Source organism: Natator depressus, chromosome 9 (assembly GCF_965152275.1).
Source record: "Natator depressus isolate rNatDep1 chromosome 9, rNatDep2.hap1, whole genome shotgun sequence".
In the NCBI taxonomy this organism is placed as follows: domain Eukaryota; kingdom Metazoa; phylum Chordata; order Testudines; family Cheloniidae; genus Natator; species Natator depressus.
The window spans coordinates 5,363,333-5,386,526 of record NC_134242.1 but is presented as its reverse complement, the minus strand read 5'-3'; the positions used below and the strand labels follow the sequence as shown (position 1 = coordinate 5,386,526).

At 60.3% G+C, this 23,194-nt stretch overlaps 1 protein-coding gene and 1 long non-coding RNA gene across 2 annotated transcripts; both read right to left on the bottom strand.

Moving 5' to 3' along the window:
- Nucleotides 1–891: 891 nt before the first annotated feature.
- Nucleotides 892–4,605, bottom strand: LOC141993335 (uncharacterized). The gene is made up of 3 exons (XR_012640819.1): nt 4,498–4,605; nt 3,974–4,037; nt 892–1,028 (listed from the first exon to the last, which is right to left on the bottom strand). It is a non-coding gene; the product is annotated as an uncharacterized LOC141993335 (long non-coding RNA).
- Nucleotides 4,606–5,577: 972 nt separating this feature from the next.
- On the bottom strand, nt 5,578–20,072 carry ZDHHC19 (zDHHC palmitoyltransferase 19). Its single transcript, XM_074963211.1, has 6 exons — nt 19,969–20,072; nt 18,399–18,520; nt 13,366–13,505; nt 7,209–7,381; nt 6,661–6,805; nt 5,578–5,667 (listed from the first exon to the last, which is right to left on the bottom strand). The coding sequence occupies exons 1-6, from the start codon at nt 20,070–20,072 to the stop codon at nt 5,578–5,580; spliced, it is 774 nt and encodes a 257-aa protein (XP_074819312.1).
- Between the last annotated feature and the right edge of the window lie 3,122 nt (nt 20,073–23,194).

The following is a 23,194-nucleotide window of genomic DNA, read 5'->3' as shown; positions in this document are numbered from 1 at the left end:
GGGTGGCGCTCAGGTCTGCGGAACGGGCCCAACTCATCACAGGGCTGGTGGAGCGGCACCTGCTGCCGCGAGATCTTCAGCCCAGCTCCAGTGCTGGTGCCACAGCCCACGCCAGTCAGGCCCCCCTGTAATCTGAGCCCCGCGGGGAGGGAAGTGAAACCCAGAACCAGGAACAGAACCGTTGTGATGAACGGGTGGAAGCTGCAGCACGCTCCCCACAATGACTCAGCCCAGGGCACTGGCGACTGGGCTGCCCCCATCTCTGCCCTACGTGATCAACGGTGCCCCCCCGCCCCCCGTTGGTGCTCCAGAGCCCCCCCGGCCCCACTCAGCCAGAGAGGAGTGGCAGATACATGACTCAAGCCAATCTCTCTGGCCACCTGGTGCCACCCCGCCCCTGCCTCTGGGGCTGGATGAGCTGCCTATGCAGCTCCCCAGAGCCGGGAGTGAGACACGAGGTGTGCCAGTCAGAGCAGTGCCACGCACTAGCTGCCAGGGACCCGGGGTGGGGGGGGGCGGCTGAATTTTGCCCTGCCTGCACTGCAGCTGCTTGAATAATTGACATAACAAATGTCGAGCTGATTTTCCCATCACGCGCCCAGCTCCATGCCTCGCCCTCTAGCATCGTCCTCCCAAAGGCACCCCCCAGCCAGGGCTCGCATGCACAAGGGCGGGGTGGGGGTGGGGGTGGTCTAGGCAGGCAGAAGCCGGGCAGGGCACCAGCAGAGGGGAGCTGCCCCTGCAGGCCAGCACCAAAATGCCCATCATTCTGAGGTCTTAGCCGCTGAGACGTGGACTGAATGCTTGGGGATAGAAACTTTATTCATCAGTTTGTCCAGGATTTTCTCTTGGGGAACCTTTGTACCTGGAATAAACAAGGAGCTGCCGTCCGGGGTCCCTTTAAATGTTAGACACTGAAAGGAGCGCGGCCGTGGGCAAGACCACTCTGCTGCTGATGTGTATTTGGGATTTCCAGTGCGCACCTCGTCCGCCATCCGCCATCGCTGGCCACTCAGCCATGCCTGGGACTGGAGAGGAGAAAGCGGAACAATGAGTCCCAGCGAGGAGCAGCTCCCACTTGTCCCCTGGAGAAGCCACGGCCATCAGCAAAAGAAAGTGGCTCCTGCTGTCAGAGCAGGGCTGGATTCTGGTCCCCTCTCTGCCACCCGTCCCCTGCATGGTCTTCGACAAGTCCTTTAGGGCCTGGTTTTCCTGAGAGCTCAGGGCCAGGTTTGCAAGGGCTCAGCGCCCAGCGGGCTGAGCTCATTTGAAAATCTGGCCCCATTTCGATGCTGAAATGGGAGCTGCGTGCTTTTGAAAAGCCTGCTTCCCAGCTCTGCTGAGCACCTGACCAGGGCAATGGCCGTTCAGCCACTCGGTGCCCATCTGTGACACTCCCTGCACCCCCTCCTCAGGGGAGGGGGCAGCTCAGTTAATGTTCATCACAGAGCCTTTAACCAACAGGCTGAACTGGGAAATCACCGAGCCGGGAGCACAGGGCCTGGGACCCTATGGAGACCTGGCTGGAGCAGCTGCACTCAGGATCATTTACTAATCATTGATCAAAGCCATCATTACTGGGACTGTTGGGACGGTTTCATGCTAAGTCACTGTCTTTGTCACCCCTTTGCTTTGTATACAGCTGCGTTCAGCGCTGAGGGGAGTTCTACAAAAGCCTGGTCATTAGCAGTGAGCTAAAAATTCTCTAATAAAAAGCCATAAAAATCCACATTTTCCAGCAATTAACAAAAAACGCTGAACATTCATTTCCCTAGTCACAGGATGTACAGGTATCAGTGCAGCACCATGAATCACAGAATCCTAGAATATCAGGGTTGGAAGGGACCTCAGGAGGTCATCTAGTCCAACCCCCTGCTCAAAGCAGGACCAAACCCCCATAGTTGCCCCAGATCCCTAAATGGCCCCCTCAAGGATTGAACTCACAACCCTGGGTTTAGCAGGCCAATGCTCAAACCACTGACCTATCCCTCCCCCCATATCCTTGGCTTATTGATATGCTGCAGAACCCTGTTTGTCCGAGCCTCCATTATCTGGCACTCCGTATTACCTGAACCGGGGCTGACAGCCCAAGCCCCGGGTGGCAGGGCTCTGTCTGACAGCCCGAGGCGGGAGGGCACGGGCGGTCAGTCCTGGCTAGGTTAATACGGAGAGCTGGATAATGGAGGCTCGGATAAACGGGGTCCTACTGCATGGTATTATTTTTTAACAAAATGTAAAAGCTAAAGATTCTCTGTAAAAACACAAATTCCGTGTTTTTCCGCAGCAAATGGATTTCAAATAGAAGGTCTGCAAACAGGACATTCCACCCAGTAATGTATAAAACCACGATCAATCTGCTAAACACACCTTGGTGTTTTGCCGTCTTTAAATGCTTTCAGAGTGACATCAGTTTAACAATCACCTTTCTGCCTGCACATTTTCCTCCCGTCACGGTTACCAAAAGCCCCTGAAGGTGACCAGAATTTAAAGAGAAAAAATATTTCTCTTTCATTTGTCTAGTTTCTTTATACGTCAGTTTCACCACTTCCCCTTTATAACTTATTTAGTCAGATTTCCTTTTCCCTGCTGATTGTGTGAGTCCTTCACACAGCAAAGGGGGAGCAGAAACATTTAAAAATAGTTAACTGTGATTGTAAACCTCTCAAAAATAGCAGGAAACGTAGGTGGGTGGGATGAGGATCTGAATTAATTTAGAAGAAAAAATCCATCCTTACTAAGGGGGACTTCAAACCAATGCAAATCTCCAATGTGTGTTCATGTCTTTTCTACTATCATTAGAGTCCAGTCGGTCTTGATTAACTTTTTGTATTACTTCGGTCCAAATCAGATGGTGATTTATAACATATTTGTTAAAGTAGATAGTTTTAATTTAATAAACACTGAACATTTGCTGGCAAAAAAAAAAAATTCTAAACCTGTTCTTGTTAAAATAGATTTCAGTTTTTCATTGGGTGAATTTTTCTGGCCTGTGCTATGCAGGACATCACATTAGATGGGCACAATTGTCCCTTCTGGCCTCTCAATCTGTGAGTTGGAGCCGGTAGAAGAAAACAGCAAACAGTTCCGTGAAGATCGTCCAATTCATTGGAAGGGTTTTCAGTACATTTCGAAGTGTGGAACAAAGTGTTTCCCAGGATGGAACTGCGTTGGCCAGCGCTATCGGCAGGGTAGATGCTCCAAGCATTGCTCTGACCGTTTGTATTGACATTTTGCATTGGGCTGCTGAAATGCCAACAATTGCAGCAAGAAATCAAAACGAGGAAAATGTCGACCAGGCTGGCCTTGAACGGGGCTGACGAACCTTCCTCCAAGGCTCATGACAGCTACTCACATGTCCCCAATGGAAAAGAGACACAGCAATGCCTGCGACATGCCTGGCGAGCCTTTTCCTTTAAACACGAAAGCCTCAGCCTCTGTGTCGTTGGCTGGGACTTTTCCCATCTTTGTCTCAACCTCCCACCAGCCTTACTGCCCGCTGAAGTGCCGAATGGCAAAGGAAAAGCCTCAGGGCTACAAAAGGCTAGTCAGTGTGCCCTAGGGGATAGACCAGCGGACTGGGAGACATAGGCTCTATTTCCAGCTCTGCCATTGGCCTTCGATACATCACTTCCCCTCTCTGTGCCTCAGTTTCCCTGCTGTACCATGGGGATGAAGATACTGCCCTCCTTTGTAAAGTGCGCGGAGAGCTGCTGGTGGAAAGCACTAGAGAAAAGCTAGGTTTCATTCCCATTGTGAACCGGCTACCCGTGGAGCATTGCATGGGTTGTAAGTTCTTTGGGACGGGGACCATTCTGGCCCACACTGAAGTCAATGGGAGTTTTGATTGCAGGGGGCGGGGGCAAGATTTTGCCCCTGGACTTTGTGCATGTGTGTGAAGCCCCAGAGCTAAGCCCGGAGGAAAGCAGGGCTCTGGGGGTGCCGCGCAGGGTGAGAACCGGGAGGTTCTGCTCACCTCTCATCGCCACGTTCGCCTTCCTCTCTGGGCTTGCCGGGCACCAGGTCCTCTTGGCGCCAGCCTGTGGAGAGATGCACTGAGCCATCAAACCACGAGGTGCAAACAGAAAGGGACACCCGCCCCCTCCACTGGTGTTGGCACCTCCCCCATATCCCGCCCCCGCGGCTTCAACGGGTGCTAAGGGCAGCCGCACCTCTCAGGAGACCACCGATGCTGCTGATGCTTCCAGACATTCCTGGGTCTATGGTGCCAGCCTGAGGGCAGGGAGCCGGGAATGCGAGGGTGTTCCATGGTGCTGGGCTCAGGGCCTGGAGCCAGGCCTCCTTCACTCCGGGCAGGGAAAGGGGCGCAGGATCCAGTAAGGAGAGGTCTATGCAGCTGGTCCTGTGACTGCCTCCAGCAGCCACTGGTAACCCCGGCTGAGCCCTCCCCTCCGGGGCAGGCTGCTCTTGAGACGTGGCTCCCACAGGGACCCTGCCCTGCAAGAGGCTTCCCATGGCCTAGAACAAGTAGCCACACACCTTGGCTGCCCTCCCCTGGCCAGGCACGTCCTGGGGGCAGGGGTGGGATGAGAGTCCAGCAGATGCCATGTTCAGACGTGACATCTGGGGAAGGAGCCGGGCCACAGATGCCTTCCTGCTTCTGCAGGTCGCTGCCTTTGGTTTGGCGGCTCGAACCATGTACCTGGAGGGGCAGAAGGCAGCTGCTACCATGCCCCGCTGGGTCACAACAAGCCAGCTCTGAAGGCAGAGCCCCAGTCGATGCAGAGCCAGAACCAGGGATGGCTCTGATCCAAGACCCACGATAGTGGAACCCCAGCTGTTCTGGGAATGGTGGTGAATTGGCCCCTGCATGAGTGCTGAGTCCAGAGCGCGGCCCTGGGGCGGCCCAGCCTGGGAGCCAGAGAGCCGCAGTGTGTCCACAAAGGATCTCCTTTCCAGCCAGTGCAGCTGAGTCCTGCCTCGTCTCTGCCAGGCAGCAGGGTGCAGGCGAGTGTGTGATTCCCAGAAAGGCCAGCAGGGAGGCCGCCTTTCCTTGCAGAAATCCCCCCTTGGAGAGTCACCGGTAACACTCTGCTCAGTACCGCATGGTGGGGGGATGGATCACTGGGAAAGCCCCTCAGCAAACAGCGTGGCTCCTGTCCAGGGACTTTTCCTGAGATGTGTGCACACAGCCACCTTGATCACTCGTACGTCCCACACCCTCCCACCACCCCGGGATGGTGCTTGTCTGCTGAGATTGGAAGCTCTTCGGGACAGGGATCAATTCCTTGTATACGTTTATACAGTGCCTAGCACAACGGGGCCCCGATCTTGCCTGGGGCCCCCGGGCGCTAATGCAAGAGAATATGTACAAGATTCCAGGGAGGAGGCACTGGTGGTTGATTACTCAGCCCAGCCGCTGCAGTGCTTAGAGTGGGGGCCTCCCACGGCTGGTCCGTCCAGGGCTGCAATGCCCGTCCCTGCCCAGGCTGAGGTTCGGGATCGCAGCCGATCGCCTGTGTTCTCAGCACGCCCCGACACCCCCAGCTGGGAGCAGCCCAGCTGGTCCCCCAGCCATGGGATTGTGAAAGGAGGGGGGGCTAATCAGGGGCCTTGCACTCACTTTGGTCCCTGTGGGGCACACAGAGCCGTGTACCAGTTCCTGGCCCATCCCAGGTCGAAGGGATTCGCTCTGCCCGCCTCGTGAAGCTGGGGACAGAAGAGACACAATGGCGGGAGCTGGGGAGCGCTGGACCATGTTCCCCCACAGGGGACGGGGCTCTGGGACAGGAGGGACACAGCGTTGGCACCTGCACCCGCTCTAGTTTCAGAGGCAGGAACTGGCTAGAGAGTAACCAGCTGGGGCGGACGATGCTTCGCCGCCGGCGCATGTGTCAGCGCGAGGAAGACGACCCCAGGGCCATGCCTCCGAGGCGCTAAATTGCAACGCTGCCTTGCGGCCATCAGCTGCATCCTGGCCCGACTGGTGCAGGGGCTGTGCCCTGAGCATGGCTGGCCTCGCCCCTCCTGAGGGCAAGCCTCCAGCCCTCGCACCCACCAGCGGCCCTGATGTCCCCTCCAGGCGCGGCCTGGAAGGGACCCTGCAGGGCGAGGCCTGCCTCTCCCAGGCAGGCCGCGAGCCCCGCTTCCCCAGCGCACGCACTGGCTCTGAGCCAGAGAGGCTCACGGGCTCCCAGGGTGGGTGCACAGCTGGGAAAGCAAAGCGCTCCGTGTGGACGCTCCAAAACACACACCAGCCGCTTGGCTTGGCGAGCGCGGGAGCAACCGGGCTGGTTATGCAACCACGGTGCACCAGCCAGCCCCAGCGGCCTGCACCAGAGCCCCCCTGGAGCGCCCCCAGCCTCACACACATGCGCCTTTGATTCAGGCCCGAGCAGGCAAGAATCCCAGTGATGGGAAAGGGAGTTGGGGGGAGAGGGGGGAGTCCATGCAGCAGAGCTGCAGGATCAGGCCCCCTTGCATGCACATCCCATACGCACGCACACGTATCCATGCACACGCACACACGTATGTGCACACACACACACACACACACACACACACGTGTGTTACACACATATTGGTTTCTTGGACAGATTTCCCATGACTAAAGCCTGGAGCAGCTTTTACCCTCTGGTTCTACGACCACCAGCTGCTGCTCACATGCCCTGAGCCCCAGGCTGGGCTCCCTCCTCCCCGTACCTTGAGCTCATAGGTGCGTTTAGCCAGAGTGATGAAACTGGCCTGGGATCCCACCAGGATCAGGAGGGGCAGCAGGTAGAGAGCGGCCGGGATGGTCACCATGATGCTGGCAGCAGGAGAGTAAGGGAAGGATATAAAGCCAGGTCTGGACAGGATTGTGCTCCAGCTGAGGGGCGAGTCCTCGGCCCTCCCACTGAGTGCGGGACACAGCCTGTGTGTGTGTGTGCATGTGTGTGACATCCTGGTGGACCACAAAGATCAGCCCCAGCCCCCTGGAGCTCCACAACTCTGGCCTGTGTGGGGTGAAGCTCAGTGTGTGTGCATAGTGCCAGCTGTGTGCCCAGGGCTGGGTGCTCTGTGCCAGCTGCGTGCCCAGGGCTGGGTGCTCTGTGCCAGCTGCGTGCCCAGGGCTGGGTGCTCTGTGCCAGCTGCGTGCCCAGGGCTGGGTGCTCTGTGCCAGCTGCATGCCCAGGGCTGGGTGCTCTGTGCCAGCTGCGTGCACAGGGACCCGTGGCGGGGGAAGCCCTGGCTCATCTCTCCAAGGATACGCACAGATCTTTTCGGCGCCATAGGCCTGGTGGAAGTTGAGCACCAGGTAGGTGATGCAGGAAGCCAGAACCACCACGTTGTAGCTGCACAGGAAGGCCACGAACAGGAAGAAGAAGCGAAAGTTGCGGCAGCCAATGCAGTTGTTCAGCCACTTACAGTGGTGGTCGAACTCCTGGGTGTGCAGGGAAAGTGCCCGACATCAGCGCTGCCCATGTCCCCGCTGGGCCACTGCACGGCCCCCCTCCAGGGGCAGCTGCAGCCCTGGCCCAGTGCCGCGGTGAGCCAGCCTGTCCCGTGCCTAATGGGGAAGTAGGAACAGGCATGGGAGGACTCCCCAGGGCAGGGTACGTGGCTGTGAGTCTATGGAGCTGCGGATCTGTGCGTGCAGGGTGTCTGTGTTTGATGCAGCGGGTGTATAGGGGTGTCTGGGCGGGGTGCGGATCTGTGCGTGCAGGGTGTCTGTGTTTGTTGCAGCGGGTGTATTCGGGTGTCTGGGCGGGGTGCGGATCTGTGTGTGCAGGGTGTCTGTGTTTGTGCCGGCGGGTGTATAGGGGTGTCTGGGCGGGGTGCGGATCTGTGTGTGCAGGGTGTCTGTGTTTGTGCCGGCGGGTGTATAGGGGTGTCTGGGCGGGGTGCGTATCTGTGTGTGCAGGGTGCTGTGTTTGATGCAGCGGGTGTATAGGGGTGTCTGGGCGGGGTGCGGATCTGTGTGTGCAGGGTGTCTGTGTTTGTGCCGGCGGGTGTATTCGGGTGTCTGGGCGGGGTGCGGATCTGTGTGTGCAGGGTGGCTGTGTTTGTGCCGGCGGGTGTATAGGGGTGTCTGGGCGGGGTGCGGATCTGTGTGTGCAGGGTGTCTGTGTTTGTTGCAGCGGGTGTATAGGGGTGTCTGGGCGGGGTGCGGATCTGTGTGTGCAGGGTGTCTGTGTTTGTGCCGGCGGGTGTATAGGGGTGTCTGGGCGGGGTGCGGATCTGTGTGTGCAGGGTGTCTGTGTTTGTGCCGGCGGGTGTATAGGGGTGTCTGGGCGGCGTGCGGATCTGTGTGTGCAGGGTGTCTGTGTTTGTGCCGGCGGGTGTATAGGGGTGTCTGGGCGGGGTGCGGATCTGTGTGTGCAGGGTGTCTGTGTTTGATGCAGCGGGTGTATAGGGGTGTCTGGGCGGGGTGCGGATCTGTGCGTGCAGGGTGTCTGTGTTTGTTGCAGCGGGTGTATAGGGGTGTCTGGGCGGGGTGCGGATCTGTGTGTGCAGGGTGTCTGTGTTTGATGCAGCGGGTGTATAGGGGTGTCTGGGCGGGGTGCGGATCTGTGTGTGCAGGGTGGCTGTGTTTGTTACAGCGGGTGTATAGGGGTGTCTGGGCGGGGTGCGGATCTGTGCGTGCAGGGTGTCTGTGTTTGTGCCGGCGGGTGTATTCGGGTGTCTGGGCGGGGTGCGGATCTGTGTGTGCAGGGTGTCTGTGTTTGTGCCGGCGGGTGTATAGGGGTGTCTGGGCGGGGTGCGGATCTGTGCGTGCAGGGTGTCTGTGTTTGTGCCGGCGGGTGTATAGGGGTGTCTGGGCGGGGTGCGGATCTGTGCGTGCAGGGTGTCTGTGTTTGTGCCGGCGGGTGTATAGGGGTGTCTGGGCGGGGTGCGGATCTGTGCGTGCAGGGTGGCTGTGTTTGTGCCGGCGGGTGTATAGGGGTGTCTGGGCGGGGTGCGGATCTGTGCGTGCAGGGTGGCTGTGTTTGTGCCGGCGGGTGTATAGGGGTGTCTGGGCGGGGTGCGGATCTGTGTGTGCAGGGTGCTGTGTTTGTTACAGCGGGTGTATAGGGGTGTCTGGGCGGGGTGCGGATCTGTGTGTGCAGGGTGTCTGTGTTTGTGCCGGCGGGTGTATAGGGGTGTCTGGGCGGCGTGCGGATCTGTGCGTGCAGGGTGTCTGTGTTTGTGCCGGCGGGTGTATAGGGGTGTCTGGGCGGGGTGCGGATCTGTGTGTGCAGGGTGTCTGTGTTTGTGCCGGCGGGTGTATAGGGGTGTCTGGGTGGGGTGCGGATCTGTGTGTGCAGGGTGTCTGTGTTTGTTGCAGCGGGTGTATAGGGGTGTCTGGGCGGGGTGCGGATCTGTGTGTGCAGGGTGTCTGTGTTTGTGCCGGCGGGTGTATAGGGGTGTCTGGGCGGGGTGCGGATCTGTGTGTGCAGGGTGTCTGTGTTTGTGCCGGCGGGTGTATAGGGGTGTCTGGGCGGGGTGCGGATCTGTGTGTGCAGGGTGTCTGTGTTTGTGCCGGCGGGTGTATAGGGGTGTCTGGGTGGGGTGCGGATCTGTGTGTGCAGGGTGTCTGTGTTTGTTGCAGCGGGTGTATAGGGGTGTCTGGGCGGGGTGCGGATCTGTGTGTGCAGGGTGTCTGTGTTTGTTGCAGCGGGTGTATAGGGGTGTCTGGGCGGGGTGCGGATCTGTGCGTGCAGGGTGTCTGTGTTTGTTGCAGCGGGTGTATAGGGGTGTCTGGGCGGGGTGCGGATGTGTGCGTGCAGGGTGGCTGTGTTTGTTGCAGCGGGTGTATAGGGGTGTCTGGGCGGGGTGCGGATCTGTGCGTGCAGGGTGTCTGTGTTTGATGCAGCGGGTGTATAGGGGTGTCTGGGCGGGGTGCGGATCTGTGTGTGCAGGGTGTCTGTGTTTGATGCAGCGGGTGTATAGGGGTGTCTGGGCGGGGTGCGGATCTGTGTGTGCAGGGTGTCTGTGTTTGTGCCGGCGGGTGTATTCGGGTGTCTGGGCGGGGTGCGGATCTGTGTGTGCAGGGTGGCTGTGTTTGTTACAGCGGGTGTATAGGGGTGTCTGGGCGGGGTGCGGATCTGTGTGTGCAGGGTGTCTGTGTTTGTGCCGGCGGGTGTATAGGGGTGTCTGGGCGGGGTGCGGATCTGTGTGTGCAGGGTGTCTGTGTTTGTGCCGGCGGGTGTATTCGGGTGTCTGGGCGGGGTGCGGATCTGTGTGTGCAGGGTGTCTGTGTTTGTGCCGGCGGGTGTATAGGGGTGTCTGGGCGGGGTGCGGATCTGTGTGTGCAGGGTGTCTGTGTTTGTGCCGGCGGGTGTATAGGGGTGTCTGGGCGGGGTGCGGATCTGTGTGTGCAGGGTGTCTGTGTTTGTGCCGGCGGGTGTATAGGGGTGTCTGGGCGGGGTGCGGATCTGTGTGTGCAGGGTGTCTGTGTTTGATGCAGCGGGTGTATAGGGGTGTCTGGGCGGGGTGCGGATCTGTGTGTGCAGGGTGTCTGTGTTTGTGCCGGCGGGTGTATTCGGGTGTCTGGGCGGGGTGCGGATCTGTGTGTGCAGGGTGTCTGTGTTTGTGCCGGCGGGTGTATAGGGGTGTCTGGGCGGGGTGCGGATCTGTGTGTGCAGGGTGTCTGTGTTTGTTGCGGCGGGTGTATAGGGGTGTCTGGGCGGGGTGCGGATCTGTGTGTGCAGGGTGTCTGTGTTTGTGCCGGCGTGTGTATAGGGGTGTCTGGGTGGGGTGCGGATCTGTGCGTGCAGGGTGTCTGTGTTTGTTGCAGCGGGTGTATAGGGGTGTCTGGGCGGGGTGCAGATCTGTGTGTGCAGGGTGTCTGTGTTTGTGCCGGCGGGTGTATAGGGGTGTCTGGGTGGGGTGCGGATCTGTGTGTGCAGGGTGTCTGTGTTTGTGCCGGCGGGTGTATAGGGGTGTCTGGGCGGGGTGCGGATCTGTGTGTGCAGGGTGTCTGTGTTTGTGCCGGCGGGTGTATAGGGGTGTCTGGGCGGGGTGCGGATCTGTGCGTGCAGGGTGTCTGTGTTTGTGACGGTGTGTGTATTCGGGTGTCTGGGCGGGGTGCGGATCTGTGTGTGCAGGGTGTCTGTGTTTGTTACAGCGGGTGTATAGTGGTGTCTGGGCGGGGTGCGGATCTGTGTGTGCAGGGTGTCTGTGTTTGTTGCAGCGGGTGTATAGGGGTGTCTGGGCGGGGTGCGGATCTGAGTGTGCAGGGTGGCTGTGTTTGTTGCAGCGGGTGTATAGGGGTGTCTGGGCGGGGTGCGGATCTGTGTGTGCAGGGTGTCTGTGTTTGTGCCGGCGGGTGTATAGGGGTGTCTGGGTGGGGTGCGGATCTGTGTGTGCAGGGTGGCTGTGTTTGTTACAGCGGGTGTATAGGGGTGTCTGGGCGGGGTGCGGATCTGTGTGTGCAGGGTGTCTGTGTTTGTGCCGGCGGGTGTATTCGGGTGTCTGGGCGGGGTGCGGATCTGTGTGTGCAGGGTGTCTGTGTTTGTGCCGGCGGGTGTATAGGGGTGTCTGGGCGGGGTGCGGATCTGTGTGTGCAGGGTGTCTGTGTTTGTGCCGGCGGGTGTATAGGGGTGTCTGGGCGGGGTGCGGATCTGTGTGTGCAGGGTGTCTGTGTTTGATGCAGCGGGTGTATAGGGGTGTCTGGGCGGGGTGCGGATCTGTGTGTGCAGGGTGTCTGTGTTTGTGCCGGCGGGTGTATTCGGGTGTCTGGGCGGGGTGCGGATCTGTGTGTGCAGGGTGTCTGTGTTTGTGCCGGCGGGTGTATAGGGGTGTCTGGGCGGGGTGCGGATCTGTGTGTGCAGGGTGTCTGTGTTTGTGCCGGCGTGTGTATAGGGGTGTCTGGGTGGGGTGCGGATCTGTGCGTGCAGGGTGTCTGTGTTTGTTGCAGCGGGTGTATAGGGGTGTCTGGGTGGGGTGCGGATCTGTGCGTGCAGGGTGTCTGTGTTTGTTGCAGCGGGTGTATAGGGGTGTCTGGGCGGGGTGCGGATCTGTGTGTGCAGGGTGTCTGTGTTTGTGCCGGCGGGTGTATAGGGGTGTCTGGACGGGGTGCGGATCTGTGTGTGAAGGGTGTCAGTGTTTGTTGCAGCGGGTGTATAGGGGTGTCTGGGCGGGGTGCGGATCTGTGTGTGCAGGGTGTCTGTGTTTGTTGCAGCGGGTGTATAGGGGTGTCTGGGTGGGGTGCGGATCTGTGTGTGCAGGGTGTCTGTGTTTGATGCAGCGGGTGTATAGGGGTGTCTGGGCGGGGTGCGGATCTGTGTGTGCAGGGTGTCTGTGTTTGTTGCAGCGGGTGTATAGGGGTGTCTGGGTGGGGTGCGGATCTGTGCGTGCAGGGTGTCTGTGTTTGTTGCAGCGGGTGTATAGGGGTGTCTGGGCGGGGTGCGGATCTGTGTGTGCAGGGTGTCTGTGTTTGTGCCGGCGGGTGTATAGGGGTGTCTGGGTGGGGTGCGGATCTGTGTGTGCAGGGTGTCTGTGTTTGTTGCAGCGGGTGTATAGGGGTGTCTGGGCGGGGTGCGGATCTGTGTGTGCAGGGTGTCTGTGTTTGTGCCGGCGGGTGTATAGGGGTGTCTGGGCGGGGTGCGGATCTGTGTGTGCAGGGTGTCTGTGTTTGTGCCGGCGGGTGTATAGGGGTGTCTGGGCGGGGTGCGGATCTGTGTGTGCAGGGTGTCTGTGTTTGTGCCGGCGGGTGTATAGGGGTGTCTGGGTGGGGTGCGGATCTGTGTGTGCAGGGTGTCTGTGTTTGTTGCAGCGGGTGTATAGGGGTGTCTGGGCGGGGTGCGGATCTGTGTGTGCAGGGTGTCTGTGTTTGTTGCAGCGGGTGTATAGGGGTGTCTGGGCGGGGTGCGGATCTGTGCGTGCAGGGTGTCTGTGTTTGTTGCAGCGGGTGTATAGGGGTGTCTGGGCGGGGTGCGGATGTGTGCGTGCAGGGTGGCTGTGTTTGTTGCAGCGGGTGTATAGGGGTGTCTGGGCGGGGTGCGGATCTGTGCGTGCAGGGTGTCTGTGTTTGTTGCAGCGGGTGTATAGGGGTGTCTGGGCGGGGTGCGGATCTGTGTGTGCAGGGTGTCTGTGTTTGTGCCGGCGGGTGTATAGGGGTGTCTGGGCGGGGTGCGGATCTGTGTGTGCAGGGTGTCTGTGTTTGTGCCGGCGGGTGTATAGGGGTGTCTGGGCGGGGTGCGGATCTGTGCGTGCAGGGTGGCTGTGTTTGTTGCAGCGGGTGTATAGGGGTGTCTGGGCGGGGTGCGGATCTGTGTGTGCAGGGTGTCTGTGTTTGTGCCGGCGGGTGTATAGGGGTGTCTGGGCGGGGTGCGGATCTGTGTGTGCAGGGTGCTGTGTTTGTTGCAGCGGGTGTATAGGGGTGTCTGGGCGGGCTAGCAGGCTCCCAGGCCAGGGTACCGATCGCAGCCCCGCCAGCCTCACCTCCACGCAGACGTTGCACCAGGGGCAGTGGAAGGTCCGTGGCGGGCAATAGTACCGACACTTCTGGCACCAGTGCAGGTCAAAGCGGCTCTCCTTGACCCGAAGCGCCTGGATCACTAACTCGGCCCGGCCCGCGGCCCCTGGCTCAGGGAGACACAGCGCGGAGTGAGACCGTACTCCCAGCAACAGGGCCTGACCCGGCACCAGCCTCACAAGGAACTGGGCAGGGACCTCAAAGCAGGCTCAGGAGCTGGGCTGGCAGTGCAGTGCCGGGGAACAAGGTCCCTGCCCTGATGTACCTCCAGCAAAGCACCGATGTGGGTGAGGGAGGTCGCATATTATCCCCTGGACCCTCTGCCCAGCCGCAGGACCCAGCTGTGACGATGTGACGCAGCAGGGAGGGGGGAGTGTTGACCTGGGAATGTGCCCTGGGGATGGGAGACCTGAGAGCCTGGCACCTGAGCCAGGAGGGGGAGGGGGGGGTGACACCTCTGCCCGGGAATGTGAACAGAGGCTGCAGGAGGGAGCCTGCTGGGGGGGTTTAGTTTTCAGTTTGGGGCTGGGTGGAGGAACGCAGGGAACCCCAGGGCTGGGGTCTAAGCTCCCTGCTCCCCCAGAAGGACTTGACTGAGGGGTCCTGGTTGTACCCACAACTTCTGTTTTGGACTGTGTTCCTGTTGTCCAATAAACCTTCTGTTTTACTGGCTGGCTGAGAGTCTCAGTGAATCCCAGGAAGAGGGGTGCAGGACCTGGACTCCCCCACACTCCATGACAACTGGTGTCAGCGGTGGGATGTACTGCACCCCGTGAACGGCGCTTCCTGCAGTAAGTGACTGGGGAACAGTAAAACGAAGGGGGATTGACGGGGACCAGGCGTGCTGAAGATTCAGAGAGAGACAGTTTCAGGGGGCGGTTAACCCCTGGGAGTGTGTGACCAGAGAGAAGGACTTTTGCAGTAACAGGGTCCCCCGGGGGATTGCAGCGAGCGGTCCCGGGGCGGAGGAGTCTGCAGCTCGACCCTGACAAAGAGGTGGTGACCTTGAGAAGGGCTGGCATACGAGGGGTTTTTCCTGGAAACCGTAGAAAGCTGCCCGGCCTGCGAGTGGTCAGCGGGGAGATGTACGCTAAACACCTTAAGAGTGACCTGGTGGAGCTGTGCAGGCAGAGGGGGCTGCGCATTGGGAGGTCCACCAAGGAACAGCTGATTGCCCAGTTGGAGGAGAGGGATCGCTTGGATGACCCAATCCCTGTCCCTGAGGGAAGCTGCCCGGTGGGCACAGCGTGGGACCAGGGGCCTGACCGGGCTGGGAGGGGTCAGACTGCTGCCGAGGACATCCCAAGACCCTTCCTACCTAGGCCTGGGGGAGGGGTTGGGGGAAGCCCAGCGAATACCGAGGGCACCCGGACCCCGGCAGCCAGCAGGGGATCCTCCCGGCGGAGCTCCCCATCCCTGGAGCGGAGGCGGCTGGAATGGGAGAGGGAGATGAAAATGAGGGAGCTGGAGGATCATGAAAAACAACGTCAACATGAACGTCAGGAGAAGGAGAAACAAAGACGGCATGAACTGGAGGGGGCCAGGCTGAGGAGCAGTGGGGCCCCGGCTGCGGTGAGTGCCGGGGGGACCCAAGACTGCAAGGAGCTTTGATAAGTGCTTCCTGGCCCAGCGGAAGGAGGGGGAGGACATAGATAGCTTCCTGACGGCCTTTGAGAATGCCTGCGAGCTGCGCAGGGTTGACCCTGCAGACAGGCTCCAGTTCCTCACCCCCCTACTGGACCCCAAAGCTGTGGAGGTGTACAGCCGACTGACAGGGGCGGAGGCAGGGGACTACGAACTGTTCAAACAGGCCCTGCTCCGTGAGTTTGGGCTGACCCCCGAGATGTACCGGAGAAGGTTCCGGAGTCAGCGTAAAACGCCTGAGGTCACCTACCTACAACTGGTCAACCGGATGCAGGGATATGCCCGCAAGTGGACAGCTGGGTTGGTGGACAAAAAGCCAGAGAACCCCCAGCACGCAGGGCAGCTGGCCGACGAGTTTGTGAACAGTCGGTTGGGGGGTAGCCGGGAGGCATCCCAAAAGAACAGGCCCCCCTCGATGCAGAGAGAGAGTCACCATGGGACCTCCCAGCGGGGAAATAGGGAGAACCCCCTCCAAAGGGGAACGCCTGGCGTCGGGCCCCTCCAACCCGCTCGAGGGGACCAACATGACCTGAGCTGCTATCCTTGTGGCCAGAGAGGCCACATACGGACCCAGTGCCCCAGGCTCAGGGACAGAATGAGCAGACCCAACCTACCCAGGGTTAACTTGGTAGGGACCCAACTGGACGAGGGGAAGACGGCCCAGGCAAGGGGGGCTGCCAGCTTACCACCTGCTCAGGAGGGAAGAGTACCCCAGGCCAGCTCCGCCAGAGGGCTGGATGCTCTGGACTCAGGGTGCTCGGTTTACAGGGTGGGCACGGGGCTGTCCCTCAGGAGAGAGTGCCTTGTTCCTCTGGAGGTAGATGGGAGGAAGGTCAATGGATACTGGGATATGGGCGCGGAGGTGACGCTGGCCTGGCCCGAGGTGGTGGCCCCAGATCGGGTGGTGCCCAACACCTACCTGACCCTGACGGGGGTGGACAGGACCTCATTTAAGGTGACCGTGGCAAGGGTACACCTGAAATGGGGGGCCAAGGAGGGCTCCAAGGATGTGGGGGTGCACCACCATTTGCCCACTGAGGTTTTGATGGGGGGAGACCTAGAGGACTGGCCAAGCAAGCCCCAGACCGCCCTGGTTGTGACCCGTAGCCAGAGCTGGCGAGGGGCACTGCACCCCGACCTCAGGGAGGGTACCACACCGGAGGCGCAGGACCCTACCCTGGTGAAGAGGGACCGCCGAGGGGCACGGCTCAGAGAGGCTGTGGCCTCAGACCCGGCCAATGAGAGGGAACCGGGCCCCATCCCTTCCCCAGCCGCTGAGTTCCAGGCCGAGTTGAGGAAAGACCCCTCCTTGCGGAAGCTCAGGGACCTGGCCGACCTCAGGGTGGTACGGCCCATGAGGAGAGGCTGCCAGGAGAGGTTCCTGTGGGAGAAGGGGTTCCTGTACCGAGAATGGGCTCCCCCAGGGGAAGTGGAGTCCTGTGGGATCAGGAGGCAGCTGGTGGTCCCCCAGAAGTATCGCCGCAAGCTACTGTACCTGGCCCATGACATCCCCCTCGCAGGGCACCAGGGAATCCGGCGCACCCGGCAGAGGTTGCTACAGAACTTTTACTGGCCCGGGGTCTTTACCACGGTCCGGCAGTATTGCCGATCCTGTGACCCCGTCAGAGGGTGGGGAAGGCCCGGGACAAGGGGAAAGCGGCTTTGAGACCTTTGCCCATCATAGAGGAGCCTTCCTAGAAGGTGGCCATGGACATCGTGGGGCCTCTGAGCAAGACGACCCGGTCGGGGAAGAAATACATTCTGGTGGTGGTAGATTTCGCCACCCGCTACCCCGAGGCAGTGCCCTTAGCTTCCACCGAAGCAAACACCGTAGCAGATGCGCTCCTGACCCAGGAAGAGGGGTGCAGGGCCTGGACTCCCCCACACTCCATGACACCAGCGCCCAGCCCTAAGGACCCAGCTGGACCCAGCTGTCTCAGTGGGAGGCGCTAGGCAGTCCTTGGAGAAGCCGGCTGTGGCCCATGTCCAGGCTGGGGGGCTGCCAGGAGATCTGTGGTGCTAGGAGGCGGGTAAAGTGGGGATGGTGGAGGGCAGGGGACAGTGGCTTGTAGTGGAAGGCCACGGAAATCCCACCAGCGCTGGCAGGGAGGCTCAGAGACCTCCCGCCTTGTAGCCGGTGTGTGGGGAGTTTGGAGGGTCTCAGCCTGGCTCCTAGGGGACACCCATGCCAGTCACACACCCACCACTGACGGCACTGGCTGGGCACAGGCTGAGCCCTGGGCTGGGCCTAGTGGGGTGCTGGCACGGCCTCTGCCCAGGCTGCGTGGGTTCCTGTGGGCATATCTGCCTCTGGCGCCGCCCGGCTGGCCCCTTGCACCAGCACAGCCTCACTGGAAAACAAAGCCAGCTTGGGACAGAGCTGTTCCAGGCCTCCTGGCTCCCAGGGCCAGGGAAAGGCCGTGTTCGCAGGGAGGCTTGGTAACCAGATCCCCCCCTCCAGGCCAGGATGTGTCTAGACCCCTGGGCAGCAGGAGCAGAAACTGGCAGCTGCGCTGGGTGTGACTGGTCTGGCTGCGTGCCTGCGGCCCGCACCTGTACGTCTAGGGATGCTCTGTTCCGCTCAGCGCAGAGCGCTGCAGTCACACGTGCTCTGCACCTCTGCAGGGACTTTACTTTGGTTCTTTCTTACTTCAGTTTTTCCCTCCCGCTCTTTCTGACTCATTGCCGGCAGCTAGGGTGCCAGCCCTGCCGTGCTGCAGCGAGGCCCAGGACGGCCCTTAGTCTGTAGTGGGGAGGTGCTGCTCAAGCCAGGAGCAGACCACCCAACCCGTGACGGAGCATTGCTCGGGGAACGTGGCTCTCGTCATTGAAGGGAACGACAGAATGTGCCTGTGCATCCTGCCCTCTGCTGGATGTAGATGTCACTGCTCAACAGTGTGTCATAGACCCTATAGTGCTAACAGCTGCAGAAGAGTCTCCCCAGCGCCAGTGGCTGGGGCTGTGCTTTGAGGATCTGAGCTCGCGCCTCGTCACTAACACCTAGTTTCCAGGGCACAGGGATTTAATACGTTATTTTTGTCAAGCAGATTTGCTCATTGCTGGCTTCTGACCTCCGTCTGTGCAGCTGTGGCTGGGTAAGCGGCTCAACGGGGGGCACTGGGGGCCAGTCAGGTGCCCGTCCCTGTCCTGCCCATAGGCTAGGGTTCTGCAGGACCCAGGGAAACCCCAGGCGGTGACTTGAGGCATCCCAGCCTGGGAGCTGGAGTGCCAGGGAGAACGGCAGAGCCCTCAGGAGAAGGCCAGCCTTCACAGCAAAGACCATCTGTCCCTTCTCTGCCTACAGGGCCCAGCTGCCTGGCCCTCCCCTCGGGAGCCTGGGCCATGCTCCTGTTACCTCGGTGAAGGATCCCAGGGTCCATGAAGCTGGCCAGCAGGAGGTTGGCCACGGCTGGGATGAAAAGGATGCCCGCGACCAGGGGGAAAGCCAGGGACACATGGACGGCCAGCCAGCTGCATCTGAAACGGAAGGAGAGGGGAGGGTGGTAGCCCACAGCCAGCGAGCTCCGGGTGCAGCTCGGACGCTAAGCAGGGGGAGACCTGCTCAGTGCTTGGAGGGCAGAGAAAGGTGCCAGCAGGGGTGGGGTTGGGGGCTGCACCCTCAGGATCTGCTGGCACCCAGAGGAAGGGGAGATAGAGGCCACGTGGGGCCATTGCACATCCCTGACCCTCTTCCGGAGGCCAAAGGGGTTGCTAACGCTGGTGTCCTGGGCAGATTCCCTCCTGGGCCTGGGTTTGTGCTGGCCTGAGCCTGGGGCAGGCTCCTTCGCTGACCTGTCCGCTCCTGCTGGGGGGGAAATTCCCGGCCAGCCCACGAGCACTGAGGCTGGCAGCTCTTGGGGTGCTTCTGCTGGCCAGAGGCTGCCGTGGGTGAGTCTCCACTACCCCAGGGTCCACGCACGTGTGCTCGTGGCACTTGTGCTAAGTGTGCTCACGCCAGCCATGCAGACATTCCCGCTCGGCCCCTCCTGCCTGGGGGTGGGGCTGGGCTTTGAGCCCACGTCGCACCGACAAAGCATGAGTACACGTCTGTGGTGCGGGGCGGGGAGGAGCGCCCCCAGGTACCGTGGAGACGGACCCAGTGAAAATAACACGGGGGAAGGGTCCCAGAGTTTTCTGACCCTCAGGGAAGGACTGATCTGGTTTCGGGCGCCAGGGTTCGTGTCCTCTCTGCTGCGGCCCATCCCTAGCAGGAGTGGATGGCCCTGCCCCAGCTGTCGGGATAGATGCCGTGGCGGAGTTAGGGGCTCAGTGCGTGTGTGGGAAAGACGGGCTTAGCGCAGCCCTGAGCTCTAATCCCGACTCCGGTGCTGACGCCGTCTGAGCTGGTCCCTGACCTCGCGCTGGTTCCACACCTCAGTTTCCCCATCTGTAAAATGGGGCCAATCCGCCCAGCTGTGCAGGGGGCTCATTGGCGCTGGCTGGTGTACAAGGGCCTAGGTCCAGAGGCTGAGCGCTCTGCCTTTCAATGTTGACTCCTGGGGCATTTGCTCGCTGGCTAGTGAGATCCATCTACAGCTGGCAGGGCCACCCCAGCATGGCTCTGAAACTGACACAGACACCGTGCGAATGAAGAACCCTCCCCTACCTGGCTGGCTCCCCACAGGTCTTGGGCCTCTTGACACCCCAGGGGGCTCTGCCCCATAGCACAAGCTGCTCTGCCTGTCAGGGGGACGGGCTCAGGTTCTGGGGAGCATCTGCTAAATTCATCAGGCCCATCCCAGCCCTCTCTCCATGCCCAGCAGTGCCTGGCACTCCAGGGCCTCACCCCCACTCTGCAGCCGGACGCCCTCTGTCCTCGCTGCCCTTCAGGAGCCGTAATTCCTGCCTGGAGGAAGGGACGGGCGGCCATTACAGCCCCCGGTGCTGCTGAACCAGTGGGGGTTCGAACCGGCAGCCCTGCTTACGGGAAGGAGAAGAACAGGCTGCTCAGGCCCATGAGGGAGCTGAAGTGAAAGGAAGCGAAGAGGCTGGGCAGGACCCAGTGTGGCACCCCCCTGGCAGGGATCATGGCGGTGGCTGTGTGAGCACCCAGCACTGCCAGGGCTCTCCGAGCACCCCCGGAATCTCCCCCCCCAGAATGTAGGCACCCCGTTCCCTCGGTTACACGCTGACCTCTCAGGGAGCTCCGCGGTGCTGCGGGACATCACAATGGCACACTGGGGCCTCATGAGAGGGGAGGGGGGTCTAGTGATCAGAGCAGGGGAAGCTGGGAGCCAGGACTCCTGGGTTCTATCCCTGGCTGTGGGAGGGGAGTGGGGTCTAGTGTTTACAGCAGGAGGAGCTGAGAGTCAGGGTTCAACAGCCACCCATTCATTGTGTGAGCTTGGGTAGGGCTTGTCCCCACTCTGTGCCTCAGTTTCCCCCTCTGTAAGGTGGGATGGGGTGACAGGTCCCTCCCCAGGAGCACTGTGGGACTTACTGACTAGTGTGGGGCCTTTAGAAGAGACGCACAAAGGCCCAGCGCTGCCGGCGGCTCTGTTTGAACAGCATCCCAGCATTGCTGACAGCCCTAAGCAGGGCAGTATCGCAGCTTCCACAGGAGGGCGGCAGAGAGAAGGCCCCAGAGACCCCCACTGAGCCCATTTCTCCAGGAGAGGGACTTGGGTGGGTGCCCTTGAAGGAGGCAGAAGGGGTGTTATTAGCCACCCTTCCCATGGGGAAACTGAGTCACAGAGCAAGGGAGTAACTTGCCCCAAGCCTCCCAGGAAATCAGCAGCAGAGCTGGGGAGAGGACCCAGGAGTCCTGGCTCCAGGTGCGACACGCTGGAGTGCCTCCCCGGGCAGAACGCTGCGTGACAGCACTGGGTTCCCTGCCCCAGCCCGGCTGACACACAAACTCTGCCTAGTCCAAAGTTCACGGGTGCAGCATGCAGCCCCGAGAGTTTGCTGGAAATCCCTGGCCAGCTTGGGGGGAGGGAGGGGTAAACCCAGCTGCTCTCTCCTTGCCTGCCCAGGTACCAGCGGGGTGGCACCGATCCCTGCTGTAACCCACCGCTTTAGCACCCCGCTGAGCAAACAGCAATCACGGCCCCACTGATAGCACCAGGCCTGGCTCCCCGGGGCCATGGCTAGGCTGGGGAGCAGAGGGCACCAGGATTCAGGCCTGACCGCGGTTCCTGACTCTACCCCCCCTCTGCAGGATCTGGCAGGGTAAGAGCTGCAATGACCACCTGGTGAGGGAGGCTGCCTCGGGGCCATGACAGACTGGCAGAACAGACCCTCAGCTGCCTCTCCTGCAGTGCCCGCTGTCAGCGCCGCGTGGGCGATGCTGTGCCAGGGTCACACGGGGCCTCCCAACCAGCCTAGACACAAGCAGGGGGCCAGAGCAGAGCCGGAGCGCTGGGGTGAGCATCAGCCCCCACGCAGGGTGTGCATTAGGAGCCATCGAGTTCACTCTGTGCTCTCGACAAGGCCTGAGAGCCAGGGTCCCGGCCCCCCTAGGGACGAGGCGGCCACGGGGTCTGTACTGGTCATTGCGGCAGGAACGTGCCTGCCCCGGGGGAGTTCAGACACTCTCCGCTGGGCTCTAGAGTCTGGCAACCCCCCAGAACCATCTGTCTCTTGTGGGTCAGACAGAAATAGCCATTCCTCCAGCCAGAGCCCTGACTAAGTGTGGCTCAGATCTGACGGCAAGCTGGGACCATTCGATCCTCTAGTCCGACCTCCAGTCCAGCACAGGCCCTTAACTTTCCCCCAGGGACCCCTGGACTGAACCCTGTAACCTGTGTCTGGCTAATGCAGCAGGTCTGCACTGGAAGCCATCCAGGCGAACCCGCCACTTCCCTGGGCAGGGTGTACCAATAGTTTGTCACCCTCACTCTTCAAACCGTGGGCCCTAGTTCTGATTTCAGTGCGTCTGGCGTCCGCTCCCAGCCGGCGGCTCCTGTTCTACTGTTCTCTGCCCCATTAAAGAGCCCGCTAGGGCCAGGGACGTCCTCGCTGGGAGGGAACTGGCACCCGGTGATCCAATCGCCACTCGAGCCCCCTTTGGAGAATTGTAGAATCATAGAAGATCAGGGTTGGAAGAGACCTCAGGAGGTCATCTAGTCCCACCCCCTGCTCAAAGCTCAAAGTCAAACACCTCAAGCTCTCGCAGTCTCTCTCATTCAAGGCATTTTCTCCAGCTCTCAAATCATTTGTTTGGCTCTTCTCTGCAGCAGTTTTTCAACAGCCTTTTTAAACAGTGGACCCCAGAACTGGCTGCAGTATTCCCGTACGAGCGCTGAGCGGGGCTGGATTCCCCCTGCGCCTACTCACTCCTCCCCTGCTTACACTCCGAGGTGCTCTTTCGCCCCGGTGCGACAGCATGGCTCTGGGAGGTCCTGTGCGTCCACTCTGACGCCTTGGAGTCACAGCTGGCCCGGAGGCTGGCCCCCAGTCTGGAAGTCTGGCCGCGTTCCTTGGACCTAGATGTATGTCCCTGTGTGTGGCGGGGTTCAAATGCATTGTGTTGGAATGGGCCCAGCTTCCCAAGCGATCCCTCACCCTGCCCGACAGCTTTGTCCGTATCATTATCCCCCACTCCGCCATCTGTGTGTCCCCCGCGCACTTTGCCAGCACTGGGTCTGTGTTTATCGATGAAAGTGTTGAACAGTAGCTGGCCTCGCACCGATCCCTGCTACAGACACCCGCTAGAAAGCCCTCCGCACAATGAGGGTTCCCCGTCAGCAGCTCCTTTGAGATCGCTCGTTAGCTAGCTCTTAATCCATTGCCCGTGTCCTCCGCTGATATTGCAGAGTGTTAATGTCCTGTGGCGCTGACTCAACCACCTCACAAAAGTCTAAGTCTCTTACATGCAGTGACTTTTAACTACCAAACTTGTGACCTCCCGGAAGAATGTCAAATTTGTCTGACAAGACCTATTTTCAATGAACCCATATAGACTGGCATGAACTGCACTCCTAGCTTTGATTCTTTATATCGATTAAACCCTGTATCAGCTTTTCCATTATTTCCCCTGGGACTGATTGATGTCAAGCTAAGTGTCGTCTATTGAAAACTGTGTTAAAATAGCAATCGTCACTTTAAATTCTCAGAGGTTTTCCTGGTCCTTCCAGGTTAGAGGGCTCTGTAGAGAAGTAGGTGATCAGTGCCTGTCTGCAGACTGACTGCCTAGAGAAAAGTAGGGGC